Raw genomic sequence first — 16,464 nt, 5'->3', positions numbered from 1 at the left:
TTAGAGTATAATAATGTATAAATAGTCCTTTAAAAAGTAGTGAATAGATTTAGAAAAATGTGAAGTATAAAACTAAATTGGGAAGAAATGGAGTTTAATTAACCTTTAGTGATATAACTTGGATGCGGAACAGTCAAATATATGGTATAAATAATTGGCTCCCACATTCCAGGAAATTACTGAGAGGAGAATAAAACAGAGGTTAGAAGTTTGGACTCTGGTCAGATTTCTGAGCTAGAACCTGGCTCTAAACTAGAAGCTATGTAACCTTAGACAAGCTGTTTAATGTGTGTATGCTTGAATAGTTCTCTCAATGTTAAAAGGGATGATAATGCTTCACAGGATTGCTGAATAAAATAATCTACATAAAGTAGTTTTTGATATCTTAGTTAATATTATGAAGAAATATGTTAAAAATAGTTTTGGAAATTTAAAAAATTACTGTACAAATTTCTTGATCTATTGTTTCTTTATCTATTATGAGGATCCACGTTTACTTCCCTGAAGTTTTTTCTTCCAAAATTTCTTTTAGTAAGTTAATGTTTTTAACTGTATCCTTTTGTGTTCTTTCTTACTCAGATCTGACTATAGCCCATCAGTTTCTACCTTGGAAAATAAATCTTTTTTCCCTCTAGTAGTCTCCAGACGGACTGCATTCTACTTCTGTACCTAAATGACTTAATTTTGGCTAGTTGGACAACTATCTCATGAGAACCTGGAGAAAAAAGGAAAACTAATATTGAAACTAAGCAAAATTACCTTTATCAATTCATTTTGAAAAAATTTAAGTCAGCATTTTTATAATACTATTTAGTTTTATAAATATTTTCCATGAAAACTCTCATTAATAGGGAAAATGTTTGAAAATTAAATAATGTGACAATAGCAATATATGAAAGACATCTAATAGTGATATATTTAAAAGCATTTATTTGCTTTTAGATACAGGTTTACTTAAAGATTTCTCCCAAGGAGGCACATCAGAAGATAAACTTCATGTTCTTGCTCAACAGCAGTATGAACAGCTAACACATGCAATGAAATGTAAGTTTGTTATCAGTGCAACCTGAAAATATGTTGTAAATCTGAGAAACATTAATACTTAATTTATCTATTATAATTGGGCAATGATGTGTGAACCATGAGTGAATTTTCCAGAACACTCAGTCTTAGTGCCTTCAAATGTCAATTTGTTTTTACCAATTTAAGTCTTAAAACTATATGCTTTACTATCATTTTTAAGAGGTTAGCAAGAACAATGAACAGTTTCTTAATGCTGAAGTGAAATAATTATGTACATTTATTGTTGGGCAGTTTCATTTTCTCTATTTCTTTTCTTTGTTTTCTTACTTGATATAATGTTTCAATTGTCATTGTACCTGCCCCTAACAACTCTTCTACAATCCAAATTTTAATCAAACTCTTATTTCTCTTAGTATTAAAAAGAAAATAGAGAGATCCAATTACAGATAAAGCCTATCTGTAGCCTACCATTTAGATTTTGGGTGTCACTGCTCTTCCACACATGGATATGGAAATCTAGAATTCTCTGAGAAATTACATAAACATTTATCAGTTCAGTGCATGTTTATCAAATGCCTACTGTGAGTCAGGCATTAGGCTGGATGTTAGGGATATGAGTGCAGATAAATCCTGACCTTCAAAGTCTCGAGGGTAAGTATAGGGTATAGATAATTTAATACCTAAAGGTATAGCATACATGAAATAGAAATAAGGCAAAACAGAAAACACAGAGGTGGTCTGCTCTTTTGATTGATGCTACTAATAAACATTAATTTCAATATTATAGTATGTATATGATCTATGAAATGAGTTGGTTGGAAGGTTAGGAAGTTGGCAGATAATACATTTTAAAAATTCTTTCTCTGATTAATCTGTTTAAAATTATAGTACCGCCTTTGGAAACTAACTGTCCTCCAGATCTGCTTTGTTCTTCTTCATAGCTTTTTTCACCTTCTAATACTATGTAATTTTCCTATTTATCGCTTATCATGTCAAATGAAACAGAAAATAGGCCCCTGGGGCTTTTTTTTTTTTTTTTTTTTTTGGTCTGTGTATCCCAAATGGCTAGAACAGTGCCTAGCACATAGTAGGTGTTTGGTAAGTGTGAGTAAGTGGGTCAGTTGCAGGTAGCAATATTACTTCATTTTACAGTTGAAGAGTTGGAGAGTTTAATTAATTTTCCTAGGTTCATGTAGCAGTAACAGAATTGGGATTCTCATCTAAGTCTTGTGTGTTTCTAGAGTCCTTTTTAACTAGTTATGGCTTGTGGAAAAATGGCTGAAAATACCAAGTTTATGGTAATCTGTAGAATGTATTTGTTTGTGTTTGTAATTAGATTGGTCACATGGATTGGATTTTCAATTTCCATACAATCCAGTTAGATTTATTTTAATTATTCGCACAGGCTGCATTACTAAGCAACCCATGCTTTAAAGGGGAGCCAAGGAAGCGTCTATAGAAATCATTCCTATCAAAACCATGTGGTATTAGCATAAACTGATGTTTGAAAGCATAGCAGATTTGTTTAGGATTGTTAATGGGGTTATTATATTAATTCCGTCTTCTTTAAATATAGTTACTAGAGCTCAAGCAATTGTTTACTGCACATGCTCAGTTTATCCAGAAGAAAATGAAGCTGTTGTTAAGAAAGCACTGGAATTTCAAGACCATGGGATTAAAGTACAACCTTATAGGTAAGAAAGGAAAGATTCTTCTAAACAACTCAACCAAATATTTTTGAAAGTTATGATTTCTAAGTTAGAAGTAGAAGACATTTCACTTCCTTTTTGTTAGACTTTAATATGACCAAATAGCTTAACTTCTTAAAACTTTAGATTCTTTAGTCTTTACAATGACTTGGCAGGAGCATTCTCTTGTACACTAAAAGATTCTTGTTATTGTTAAATAAGGCTAAACGCATTTGGGCTTTGACTTGATTGATTTCTGGATAAATTGAGTCTAAACTTTACACCCTGAGTTTTAGATACATCTATGCTTCAGTAGAAGAAAAATAAGAGTATAAAATAGCCTTAGAAAGTAGAGAGAAAATTGGATGCTTTTTATCTGAAAACATATGTTTCGTAGACCCTTTTAGCTTTTGGCACCCACAGGGACTGAGATAAAATAGCCCAAATAACTATAATAGCTTCTCGGTAAAATACTGTCATAAACTAAGGGCAGGAAGAAGGACAGTAATACTTCATCTGAACTGTGGACATCAAGATAAGGAGTAAGTCTAGGAACATGTGATGCCAGCAGACTGGCATCACATATTCTTAGATAAAAATGTCTCCTCCTATTTTTGACTTATTTCTTTTGAGCTGAACTATTCCTGTAATTCTTATAGTAGGATCTTAATGTGTATATAGTTTGCTCCCTCTTTTTAATCTTACATTTTTTTTTTGTGGATTCACAAGTGGACATGTTAATCACACTTATATTTCCCTTCTTTCTTCACTTCCTTATTTAGTTACTATTTTTGGTAGCTAACAGCCAACCTTATTTCTGCAAGCTTCTCAACACAGTTAGCTAAATCCCATCTAGTGGCAAAGAGAATTATTGCAGGTAATATAACCAAATTCATCAGTGTGGATGGCTTGATTTGTCCCCCAGGGATAAGGTGTCTAAAAATGTAATATGGCAGAAATAGAGGAACATCAAAGTATTTTATTTTATTGGATTTTTTCTTTATTGCTAATTTATAATTGATTTATAATATCATATTAGTTTCAGATGTATAGCAAAGTGATTCAGTTATGTATGTATTTTTTTTTTCAGATTTTTTTCCATTATAGGTTGTTACAAGGTATTGAATATAGTTCCCTGTGCTATACAGTAAATCTTTGTTGCTTATCTATTTTAATTAATCCCATATTCCTGATTCATACCTCCCCACCCTCTTTCCCCTTTGGTAACCATGAGTTTGTTTTTCTATGTCTGTGAGTCTGTTTCTGTTTTGTATATAGATTCATTTGTATTATTTTTTAGATTCCACATATATCATATAGTATTTGTTTTTCTCTTACTTACTTCACTAAGTATAGTATTTTCTAGGTCCATTCATGTTGCTGCAGATGGCAATATTTCATTCTTTTTTATGGCTGAATAATATTCCATTGTATATATACACTACCTCATCTCAAGCAAGTCATCTTTCAGTGGGCACTTAGGTTGTTTCCATGTCTTGGCTGTTGTAAGTAGTGCTGCTATGAACATTAGGGTGCATGTATCTTTTCAAATTAGAGCTTCCTCCAGCTATATTCCCAGGAGTGGGATTGCTGGATCATATGGTAAATCTATTTTTAGTTTTTAAGGAAATCTCCATACTGTTTTCCATACTGGCTGCACCAAACTACATTCCCACCAATACCGTAGGAGGGTTCCCTTTTCTCCTCACCCTCTCCAGCATTTATTGTTTGTGGACTTTTTAATGATGGCCATTCTGACTGGTGTGAGGTGATATCTCATTGTAGTTTGACTTGAATTTCTCTGAAAATTAACTATATTGAGCATTTTTTCATGTGCCTTGACCATGGTGTATGATCCTTTTAATGCATTGTTGGATTCAGTTTCCTAGTATTTTGTTGAGGATTTTGCATCTATGTTCATCAGTGGTATTGGCCTCTAATTTTCTTTTTTTGTGATATCTTTGTTTGGTTTTGGTATCAGGGTGATGGTGGCCTCATGGAATGAGTTCAGAAGTTTTTGTTCCTCTGCAATTTTTTTGGAATAGTTTCAGAAGGATAGGAGTTAGCTCTTTTCTAAATATTTGGTGAAGCCATCTGGCCCTGAACTTTCGTTTTTTTTGAGATTTAAAATTACTGATTCAATTTCAGTACTGGTCATTGGCCTGTTCATGCTTTCTATTTCTTCCTGGTTTTGTCTTGGGAGACTGTGGCTTTCTAAGAATTTGTCCATTTCTTCAGGTTGTCCATTTTATTAGCATATAGATGTTTGTAGTAATCTCTGATGATCCTTTGTATTTCTGTCATGTTGGTTGTGACTTCTCATTTTTCATTTCTTATTTTATTGATTTGGGCTCTCTCTTTTTCTTGATGAGTCTGGCTTAAGGTTTATCAGATTTGCTTATCTTTCCAGACAGCCAGCTTTTTGTTTCATTGATCTTTTCTATTTTTTTAATCTCTATTTCATTTATTTTTGCTCTAACCTTTATGATTTCTTTCCTTCTACTAACTTTGGGTTTTGTTTGTTCTTCTTTCTCTAGTTGCTTTAGGTGTAAGGTTAGGTTGTTTGAGATTTTTCTTGTTTCCTAAGGTAAGCTTGTATTGCTATAAACTTCCCTCTTAGAACTGCTTTTGCTGCTTCCCATAGGTTTTGGATCACTGTGTTTTCACTCTCACTTGTCTTTAGGTATTCTTTTGATTTCCTTTTCGATTTCTTCAGTAACATCCTGGGTGTTTAGTAGCATATTGTTTAATCTCCACACGTTTGTGTTCTTCACAGTTTTTTCTTAATAGTTGATTTCTAGTCTCAGCATTGTGGTCAGAAAAGATACTTGATATGATTTCAGTTTTCTTAAATTTACCCAGGCTTGTTTTGTGGCCTAGCATGTTAGATATCTTGGAGAACGTCCATGTGTCTGACCCCCTAATATGTCTGTTTCATGTGCAAAATACACTCACCTCATTCCAACATCTTCAAGTCTTCACCCATTCCAGGATCAACTGTGAATCCAAAAATCTCTTTAAATATCACCAACTCAAAAAAATCCCCAGTGTCATTCTCTAAGTCAGTTATGAGTGAGACTTGAATATTAACTTATTATTCAAAGAAATGAGCTATAAGTTGGGGTTTGGAAATACTTTTTTAATGCAGAGTCAATTTCTGTAAATTAACTTAACCAGTATTGATTGTGGATTATTATTATCATTAGAAAAAATAGCATGTATAGAATATATCATAGTCTATTAAATAAATATTTGTTGAATACCTACTATATACCAGGCACTCTTCTAGGTGCTAGAAATGTATCAAATTGACAAAAATCCCAACATTCATATTTACATTCTGAAACTAATTATGTTCCACATTAGTAAGAAACAATTATTTTCAGAATGTATTCTTTACCTCATATATAAGTGAATAGTTTTTTTGATGATTTCTATTTGTGTAGAGAACATACATGAATAAGCCTCAGAAATTCAGTTTGTTAGTTATAAGGTTGGTAAGCAGAGTGATTAGCTCTCTTGCCTTTAGAACCTGCACAGCTATTATATTTCAGCTTAGTTCAGCATAAACATTTTATTAAGCACCACTATTTACCACTCTTTGTCATGTCATTTGAGGTCAAGTGTGTCTGCCCACATCCTAAGTGACCTCTGCATCCCCTGACTTACTCTCTGCCTCAGCCACATGGAAATGCTTGCCGTTCCCTGAACATAGATCTTCATAACACTTGCGCTTTTGTTCATATTCTTCTTTCTGTCTAGAAATCACCCTTCTTTGCCTTATTGGATACCTACTTATTTTTCAAGACACAGCACTGATGCTACTTCCTCTGTGAAGTCTTCTTATTTTCTATCTCCCATTGCCAGAGTTACCTGCACCGTATTCTGTACTCCTACATAATTTTGTCTCTACTTGGCTCAGCATTCTTATTTCGTCTTCTTCATATTATTATGTAACAGTTTTTCCAACTAAATTGTAAACTGTATAAGAGAATTAATATTTATGTGCTTTGCACATAGTAGGCAAATAATGAGTGAATAAATATAAATTTTAAAGTGTTAAATTTCAGAAGATAATATACAAATTTAATAAGAGTTCCTGATATTTTAATTTATATGGAAAAGTATTTAGTGATTTGATAAAATGTTTTAATTTTAAAAGCGTGGTAATATAAGAATTATTTATTATTTATGAATGAACCCTTTACTGTTGAATGAGAAATATTAAATATAAGAACCAAAATTTTATTTTAAACATATTAGTGATTAGAGATTTTTATGTTTCTGACACAAAGTCTTTTCTTTGTTACGTACTTTCTTTTTTTATTTTTAATTTATTTAATTTTTTATTGAAGTATATTATGTACTTTCTTGAATACTTCCTAACTCATCTGTTAGTATTCACAAAGTGACTGAGAAGAATAATGTAGTCATAGGAGCATTTTTATATTGTAATTGTGCAAAAAGTAACCAAAAGAAGGAAGTCATACTTTTTGTATTTTGACATGAGGAAATAACGGAATTTTGGATTGTACCTTTGTGATTACTATACGTATTTACCTGTTTTGATAATGGAAGCCTTTTTTTTTTTTTAAAAACGTTAGTGACTTGGGGAAGAGTTTTTAATATATTGAAAGGTTGCTATCCTTGGCATAGTTGTTTAAAGATGGAAAACTTGGGAAGTGTAATAAATTATTAGCAACATGAAATATAGAGCTTTTAATTTATAATAGTATTGTACTACTTCAACATTTTATTCTTATTTGGAATTTTTGTTTAAACAATTGGTAAAACATAATAAAAGAAAATTTGTTGCAGCTGACTGTCTCCCTTGATTGGCAAATAAGCTATTCTAACTATTAATTGTTTGCTGTTATCTGTTGCAGGCTTAGTCCTCCTGTTCTTCCACTGTGCTCCTTGAAGGAAATACATTTGTCCACTGACAAATTTTTCAGAATGGAACCATCTGAAATTACCAATGGTTGTTTTCTTTCTGTTCTAACAAGGGAGGTAAGGAAAAAAATATGAATCCAAGTCATACTTAGGAATTAAGAAACAACAAAGCCTCATAAGAGGAACCTAAGAAAAATGGTGTGCTTATTTCATAAATAGCTAAAAGGCAGGAAAATTATTACTGTGTGACAAAAATCGCTGTTTTTGTTTTTATTCTTCTCCTGAGTGTTCTTCCCTTGCCCACTGTCTTTCCCACTTCTCTAAGTACCTAGTTTATCTATGGATAACAAATAAGCTCTATAATTTTTTTTTCTATCAGGTTCACAAATGGGGCAGTTTAAGTACTAAGAAAGTCATTTCCTGAGGCTTATGGGATATATTATGGGAGATATATATATATGTGTGTGTATATATATAGAAAGAGAGAGAGACTAAGGCCTAAAAACATTTCTTTTAGTATAATAAAGATACTCTTCTATTTTTACTGAAACACTGATAAATATTTATAATATACACAGTAATAGTTAACTCTGACACTTAGTAACTGCTTCTTTAATTATAGCGGGACCCATCTGAGACAGTGTCTGTGAAAGATGTTTTGGCCCGCGCTGCAGCAAAGGGTCTACTGAATGGGATTGAGTTGGGTAAACCTTCAAAACGGGAAAAGAAGAAGAAAAAATCAAAAATACCATTGCCAAAAGCTCCCACTGCTGATAATAACAGCGTCCAAATGAAAATTGCTGAGTTCCTGAGTCGAGAAACTAATGCAAATGCTAATCGGTCAGAGGCATTAACGACAAAAACATCTCTTCCACAGAAAAATACAAATCAAGTGGGTTCTTCCCCACAGGTCAGAAAAACCAACAAACCCACCACCAATCCTTTAGCGCCTACGTTTATGAAGAACACACCTCCTGCCAGACCCTATGAACGGCTGACAAACTTTGTGAGACCTCGCCCAGAAGATAGAATGATTGCACTGAAACCCATAGAGATTGTTTTGCCTCCAGTAATGTTGCCATTTTCAAGTTCCCAAGGGATCAGGTCTCACGTACCAACTCAACAGTTTTACTGTCGTTGGGTTGGGCCCAAGACTGTCATGCCTGGCTATCTTTCCACACCATCAGTACCCAGAAGGGGGGAAAAGCCTAAAGATAACTTACCTTCCTCCCTCCCCAGACGTCCTCGACCATGGCTTTGACTGTCTTGTGTGTTTTACAGGGGTCAAGAGTAGTTGAATTTTTTTTCAAAGTCTGCTATTTCTCTGAAGGTTAGATATCCCTACACAAAGTACTCATTCTTTTGATCACTTAGTGTCTTCTAAATCTGATTATTACCTTCAAGAGAATTAAGACAAATGAGAATAATGTATGTGAATTAAGCAAAGCAGAATTCAGAGATTTCAACAGCTGGGTGCTGGTCTGCTTTAGACTGTCCTTCTGTAGACTCCGTGTCTCACTCTTGTTAATTTTCAGTCGGGACTTAAGACACTAGTTTAAAAAGAAAGCTGCAACAAGTTTTCCTGAAGGGAAACACTGTGCCTTATAACATACCCTTTTAGAAATCAATTTGTGAGGCAGTTTATTAGAAAGCATAGATACGGAAAAGGTGCTCTCACACTGACTTCAGTGCCCTTCCGTATCTAGTCAGCTGTAGTTTAACATTTCAACACTATTAAGGTTGACTTTTTTCCCTTAAATATCAAAATATTCTTTAAACAGGGGATATTATGAGCTTTTGTGATGTGACTGAGGTTGAGTCTGAGTAGGAAGAACAGGAAGTGCCAAGGTTCCAGGTGTGGGCAGTTCAAATGTCTCTTCACAGAGTGAAGACTGTTTCTCATTGGAAGAGCTTCCAGGATCTGGGGCAGATTGAACGTAAGCGCTCCCTTCTGACTGTTTATGCCAAATATTGTTGTAAAAAAGTGACTGTAAGCAAACCTCCATCTAAATAGTAATTCTGAGGAAGAGGCAAAACTGTTGAATACAAGTGACACACCTGTATTTGAAGAAATCTTTACAAATTTCTGATTCTATTCAAAGATCAGGTGAAATGGTCATTTCAAATGGCACACAGTAATTAAACTTGGGTAAATCATTTCGGATGTGCAATTAAAATACATGTAGCACTATTTTAATTATATTAAGTCAATTCATCTTGACTGTATTATCAGTTGCCTTCAAGAATTGGTTATGATTATCATTTCTGGGTCTATTGGCTCTTTTTCATCATGGCAACAGAAATTAACATTAAAAAGTTACAACTATAAGTTTTATTGTTTGAAGAAATGTTCATAGACACATTCATAAACTTTGAATTTAAAGTTCTGTTTTCAGAACCTTTTATGTTGACTTGTGTTACGTAAATTCATAAATTTCAATTCAGGTGGCATGATTTTAATAGGATTTTATCCTCTTCAAGATGAATATTTAGGTCTATTTCAGCTCTAACATTCTATAATTTTCTCACTTGAAGGATAAAAAATGGTGAACTTTGTTTTAGTAGTAATAAATTTTTTTAACTGAAGATTTACATTTATCAGTAAAATGTGTCAGTGAAGAAAGGAAACATGACTTTTTATAATTGAACCAGACTTCTTATTTCTAAATCCCAAAAGAATTCTCATATTATGAGTCTTAAAAAACACAGAAATGTTTTAAATGCTTAGCTTATTTACTGATTTCAAAAATAAGAAACTGTATAATCTTTGCTCTAAAAATTATAGTACTTTTTTTCTTATTCCCCCTCTCTGACCTGGAGTATCTCATATCTCCGGGAGGCTAGTGCAGCTTAACTGAACTTTATTCAGTAAAGAGCTGGTATTTTATCTCAGGAATCTTTTGTCCATTTCCTGCTGTCTTCCCTCTGCCCCAGGCTGAAGAGTATTCCATTGTCCAAAAGTAGCAGGTCTGAGATTTTTATTTTCTGTAATCAGTTATAAAGAAACTAATTACTGTTATGAAATAGTTCAGAATATTTTTCTGATTTCTATAGCAGCATGTGATTTAAGTCATGTCACAACTTTAAACACTTATTTTCAGTATAACATGAATCTTGTCAGTAAATTATTTTTCTCTTTATAAGTATATGGAGATTTTGAATTAAACCACTCATTCATTAAGCCTACAGTTTTCTTCTTTGAGACTCTTCTAAGAAGGACGTGATTATTTACATACTTTGGTAGAGTAAAAGGGAAAATACTTTGGATAAAAACAATATGCAAGGATTCTAATGGAGAATATTGATTGCACTATTCTTCTTTCTTGAGCTTTTTAAAGTGCTGCAAAATTCTAAAATAATGACATTACTGGTATTTAGGTACTCCAATAGCAAATTCAGACTTTTATCTATAATTAGTTACCATTATATAATACCTGAAACCAAATGAAATTTTTTTCCTTGAGAGTAACTGCCTTTGATAGAGTAAAACAGATAAATTACTGGGGGAAATGCAAGAAGAACAGAAAATGGGTACATAACTTGAATTCTATTTGTCTTCTTCCATATGGCTAACAGTTAAACTAAACCAGATTCAACTGATTTGTTTTTCTAGTTACCTTTCATTTGGATTTAATCCCTGTACAACTTTTTCATTCTTTGATACCAGGTTCTTAAAGGAAAGACAGACTGTTTTCCTATTAGAAAAAGTACTTGTACAAGTGTCAAGTTGGTGACTGAATAGGCCTCTCTGTTCACAATGCCAGCTGTCCTTCCTGAGTACCAAGTAAGGGCAGTGTGATGTATTATTCAAAATTTAAAGTTTGTTTCTAGTCCTTACCAGGTGGTGCTAGCAGAACCTTACTTACTAAAATGATTTTTAATTTGAGGCAAGAATAATTTGAAAATAAAATGACTGGTGTGGAGACACTAAGCTTTTATTTCTATTTCTGGATACGTATGACTGAGATGTCAGATAAATGAGCCAAACGTTTTATGCAGCTAATTTTATTCTCACAACATGTTACATTTAAATGTGTAAAAGTGGTCACTAGCAAAAGGGGCAGAGAGCAAAACCAAATGTTCTTTTGGGATAAACGAGCTGCCCTGGATGGCAGGGGGTGCACTGGCTGATAAAGGGGGAGCATATCTTCTCCCTGAAGCTGAAATAAATTAAACTTCATGTGACTGGCTGCCTTACACACATGGTAGCTGTGTATTGGGTTAACTATGCCTGGCAAACTAGAGAACTAATGGTTTTACTAGTTAGGTTGTGCTCATATCAGTAAGGGAAATGTTTCTCACATTGCTTATGAAATCTTGAATTTGTGTTGCAATGCTTATAAAATAAGTGTATCATATAAGAAAAGGAGGAAGGATTTAGTGCTTCTGGTAAATGACCTTGTGTAGAATCAATCATTGTACAAATGTTTGTCATAAAATCATAAAGTGGAATTTTTAAAAAAAGTAGCAGTGCCAACAGTTTATCACCAAAAACTTATTTTAATGGAAATGGGTCTGATGGCCCTTCATGCAGTAAGACAGACAAACAAAAACAATGGTCCTTGTTAGCTATTGGTGATCTATATCCAGGTGGAAACAAAGGGCATGTGGACATGTGTCTGTCTCTTAGATGAGCTTACACGTGTTGTGAAGGATATAAAAACTAAGCACCAAGCAGTGCTTTAAGTTTGCAAAGTAAAGTGTTTAGCCATAGGCATGTTGGCTATTGCCCTTGATGTGGCCAAGGAGCACGTAGATGAGGTGGCAAGTCTGCGTCTATCTAGCTGCTTTTAAAAAATAAAAGGAACTTTAAGTATTTGGCCTTTTCGTCTACATATTCCAATAAAAATGTGACTACAAATCATTACAAAACCACCTTTTAGGCAATGTATAGTTCACTGAGATTACTGAGACCTGGATACATTGTCAGGTAATATCCAGTAAAGATAATACATTAACACAATTATGTAGTATATTTCAGTAAAAAATAGAATAAATAAAATAAAAATATTTTAAGCTGTATTTAACAGGTTAATTAAAAAAATGATAAGACATACAAGGCATAGTGAACATGGCTGCCTGTTTACCAAATCACAGATACAAAGAATGCATAGATAACCGAAGTGTCACTACAATATCAGGTAAAACACTGGCATCCTTTCACAGAAAATACACACATACTTTCATACATACTTTTTGGCCATGGCAGAAAGTGTCTGAACATACGGTTTAACATAATTAATTTTACAAAATTAATTGCATTTAGTATGCAAAGCTATTTTTAAAACAAAATATCTGCAGTAAAGTTTTCAATATGTAAAGGCTATCATTCATCTTAATGCATCCTATAATTGCATATATAAATCAGTTTGCTACTTAAAGCTAGCTCAGTATTCTTGATCCTGAAAACAAATGTATGCCTTAAAAAAATGAATGGGGTTCTGGTAGAGATTCCCAATACAAAAATGGATCACTTGTTCAGAATTTTGAAGCTTATCACACTAAAATGTTTCACTGTGGAGAGCAAGATGAAAGATCATGATGACTGAATGTTGAACAGCTTTTCAAAGGGCAAAGTAAGGATTTTCTTAATGCAGTAATTTCTAATTTCTCATGGTATCATTGGTTACTTCAGAAGAACAGTATGTAGGCTGGTGAGAAGTATAATTCATTTCTAGAGTGGCATCTTTTTTGTCAGAACACAAGGGTGCTAGCAAACCATTCCAGAATTCTGAGAGGGAACAGAGGTGGGAGGCCACCTGCTCATTCCATCATGTTCTCTGGTGGCTAAGTATCAGGAGTTAGGAGTCTCTCTACCACAGGACCATCATCTCCGGACAATCTCGTGGGCTGGACAGGCTGTAATGCATGTAGAATCCTGTCCTTTACAACACATTTGAGGCACACTGCAGGAAAACACTCCTGGACTGAGAGAGGGCAATGGTTTTATAATGAATACCTGCGTGAGTAATTTGGACATATTTCCTACTTATACAGGGAGTCCTAAGATTGCCCGACAATAATTGGCTATGCCCAGAGTAATTCTGCAAAGATTCCTCCTGACTGGTGTGGAAGCAGTGTGATTTAAAACTGGGAGTTGAGAAGCATGGGTCCTAGTCCTGGTTTTCTCACAAACGTCTGTGAGATCTTAGGCTAAGTGATTGAGCCTCTTGGTAATTCATAATATTTTTTATTTCTCAAATATGTTAGTATCTTCTCTACTGTATAAGGCTCGACTGTGATGATAAGAATGTGGAAACCATTTTCACAAGTACACAACAGTAGATAAACAAAGCGTTACTGTTATAACTGGATGTTATAAATGACAATTTCATCATTGAAAAGTAAGTAGAACTAATGCTTTGAGCTTAGCAACTTCTTTTTAAAACAAGTGTCAACAAGTGTATCTTTACAGCTAAGTTTCTCATCTATAGACAGAGAAGCAGGAGAGTGCTATTTGGGGAAGACTTGTTAAATAGTCCATTGTTCCCGTGTATATTTTGCTCCAATATGAAATTTTTTAATCTTGAAAATAAATGGAAAAAAATAAATTTAAAAATATATCTAGAGTCCAACAAATTTTAATATTAAATACATAAATTCAGAAAGGCTCAATTTCGTGTAATTTGTTGCCATGGACAATACATGATGGACAGACAGCTTTCTGGGCAAAAAGCATTCGGGTAAGATTAAGCTAGATGCAGAATTCTAGCAGAACATTTATTTAGGAGGTGGGAAACAACATAACGTGGTGGTGGAGGTCTAAAATATAAATGACATTTCCTCAACTCCAAATTGCATATCGGCTAATTATCAAACTAAGGATGAAAGGCTTATGAGGACTATTTCATTTTAATGTTCTTTATGTAGAGAATGGCCATAGTGAACTATAATTCTCTAGCTGCATTGTACAATATAAGGCAGAAGTTTGAAATAGGTCCCACCCAAAATGCATTATGATTTTGTCAATCTCTTTCTTTTTGTTAATAATCAGTTTGAAAAGCATCTGAAAAGAAAGGCTATTTTTGTTTGATTTTAATTTCTGAAATTTAGTTTTTCAATTTTGAAGCTTCACTTTTGTTTTTTTTCCCAACATCCCACAAACAGCTGTAGACATGAAATGGTGGTGTCCATGTGTCAAAGAGCTTGTCAAGGAAAGCTGCCAGTTGGTTTCTATACTGATGCCAACAGCCAATTTTGTCAACCAAAGTTTCAATTTTATGAAAAACTAAAACAAAAATTCGTCATCCTATTTTTACAGCAATTCAATGGTATCTGTTATGCAGTGTCTACTCCAATGTTGAAAACAAGGCAAAGTGCTGTAGGACTTAAAAGTTGCTTGTGACAGATCCAGTCAAGAAGACAGTGAAACTAATAACGCAGGCGTCATTCACTCCAAGCACTCAGCATCAGTTCACTGGGAGGGGCGTGGCCACATCCTTCCCCGTGTGCGTGTGGAGTTACGTGACAGTCACGATATTTACAATCAGAAAGACCTTCCACTGCTCATGATGTAACTTACTGACAGCAAAAAAAATTAGTCATGCTTCTTTTCATATCACACGATGGTGGCAAGACGAGAGAACATGCTTGTCTAACACTGTTTGGTTAAGGATAAATTCTCCGAAGACAAAGCATCAGCAACTGAACGGAAGGCCGGAGATCAGTTTCTCCTCTTTAGTGTAGCTGTTCAATCTCCAGTAGATATCACAGCATCCTTTCACATATGCAGCTATGGCGTTTCTGTGACAGGGCGTTTCTGTTTCAAAGTGTCAATGAGGGACAAGACCCCCCGTTTTACATTGGTTGTGACTCTTCTGGTCACTGAGTCTGCTGGCGGAGGAGGTGGTCGGACTTTCTGTGAAGGTGGCCTGGCTACCAAGCACTTCTGGTATCGTAACTGAAATAAGGCAGAACAGTTTTATGGTCATTAATATCCCTTCTTGTTTAACGTGATTTTAATTCATCACCAGTATATTTACTCCCAAAGGTTAATGATCTGGCTCCTAAACATGAATTGAAAAGAGTTTACTATTTTTTTTTTCTTAATGTGGAGTATTTTAAATTCTCTTAAAAGACCGTTATGCTCGACAAAGCTGTTTTGGCTTTTGCTATCTTTTTCTCCCATCCATTTCCACCCTCTGCTTGTTCTCTATATTGATAGACTGCGATTAATATACTTCATAGTCAAAGAGCTAATAAGGAAAAGACAAAGGATTGGGAGAGATATTATTAATTAAATCTTTCCTCAGAGACAAGTACATAAAGTATGTGCTCACAGCTGATTGAGAGACAGCATGGTAGAAAGGGCAGAATTTGAATGTAGGCTCTACCACTTGGGAACTGTATGACGCCGGGCAAATTATTACACCTCTCTGAGCCTCAGTTTCTTCATTTGTAAAATGGCTGAAGAACAGGGACCTTAAGAGTGTTAGGATTAAGGAACACTTGCAGAATGCCTAACATAGGCCCACCAACACAGAAGGCATTCATAAATGTTGTTTCCTTTTCTATTTCCTGCTTTAATTTTAAAAAACTATGTACTGAGATTTCAAGATACATTTTATTTACAAGTCTAAGTTTTAATGGATTAATTTTTAAAAATCCATTAGCACTGGCGCCACGGACAGTTTCTGCCCTTCAGAAACATAATGACCCAATCACCTGCTTTGGTATCAATGAAAAGATACGTAATTCTTCAAAACTAGGTTAAAAGGGTAATATGTACCAAACATTTTTCCCTAATCCAAGCACTTTAAAATAATTCCATGGCTGATTTTTAAAAACCTACTTAAATACGAATGAGTTCCTTAAAACAACTGTGAAACACACTGATGTTCCCCCGAGAAGTAGAAACTAT

At 34.1% G+C, this 16,464-nt stretch overlaps 2 protein-coding genes across 13 annotated transcripts in view; one reads left to right on the top strand and one right to left on the bottom strand.

The window, feature by feature from the left end:
- NSUN7 (NOP2/Sun RNA methyltransferase family member 7) overlaps window positions 1-11,535 on the top strand; it is a 34,670-nt gene extending 23,135 nt beyond the window's left edge. Inside the window, exons 9-12 of the mRNA XM_072944883.1 lie at window positions 943-1,044; window positions 2,600-2,717; window positions 7,598-7,721; window positions 8,227-11,535. Of these exons, the coding sequence (XP_072800984.1) occupies window positions 943-1,044; window positions 2,600-2,717; window positions 7,598-7,721; window positions 8,227-8,865 (983 nt within the window). The 3' untranslated portion in view covers window positions 8,866-11,535. The remainder of the gene's footprint in view (window positions 1-942; window positions 1,045-2,599; window positions 2,718-7,597; window positions 7,722-8,226) is intronic.
- A 549-nt stretch (window positions 11,536-12,084) lies between these two features.
- The window catches only part of APBB2 (amyloid beta precursor protein binding family B member 2), a 348,955-nt gene continuing 344,575 nt past the window's right edge, over window positions 12,085-16,464 (bottom strand). For all 12 annotated transcript variants that reach the window (XM_072944835.1, XM_072944814.1, XM_072944831.1 and 9 more), the window contains one exon: window positions 12,085-15,504. In XM_072944835.1, coding sequence (XP_072800936.1) covers window positions 15,337-15,504 — 168 coding nt within the window. In that variant the 3' untranslated portion in view covers window positions 12,085-15,336. The remainder of the gene's footprint in view (window positions 15,505-16,464) is intronic.

The sequence above is a fragment of the Vicugna pacos genome, chromosome 2, assembly GCF_048564905.1.
Source record: "Vicugna pacos chromosome 2, VicPac4, whole genome shotgun sequence".
NCBI classification, from domain to species: Eukaryota; Metazoa; Chordata; class Mammalia; order Artiodactyla; family Camelidae; genus Vicugna; species Vicugna pacos.
Note: the sequence above shows the minus strand (reverse complement) of the source record. Positions and strands in the feature narration are given on the sequence as shown.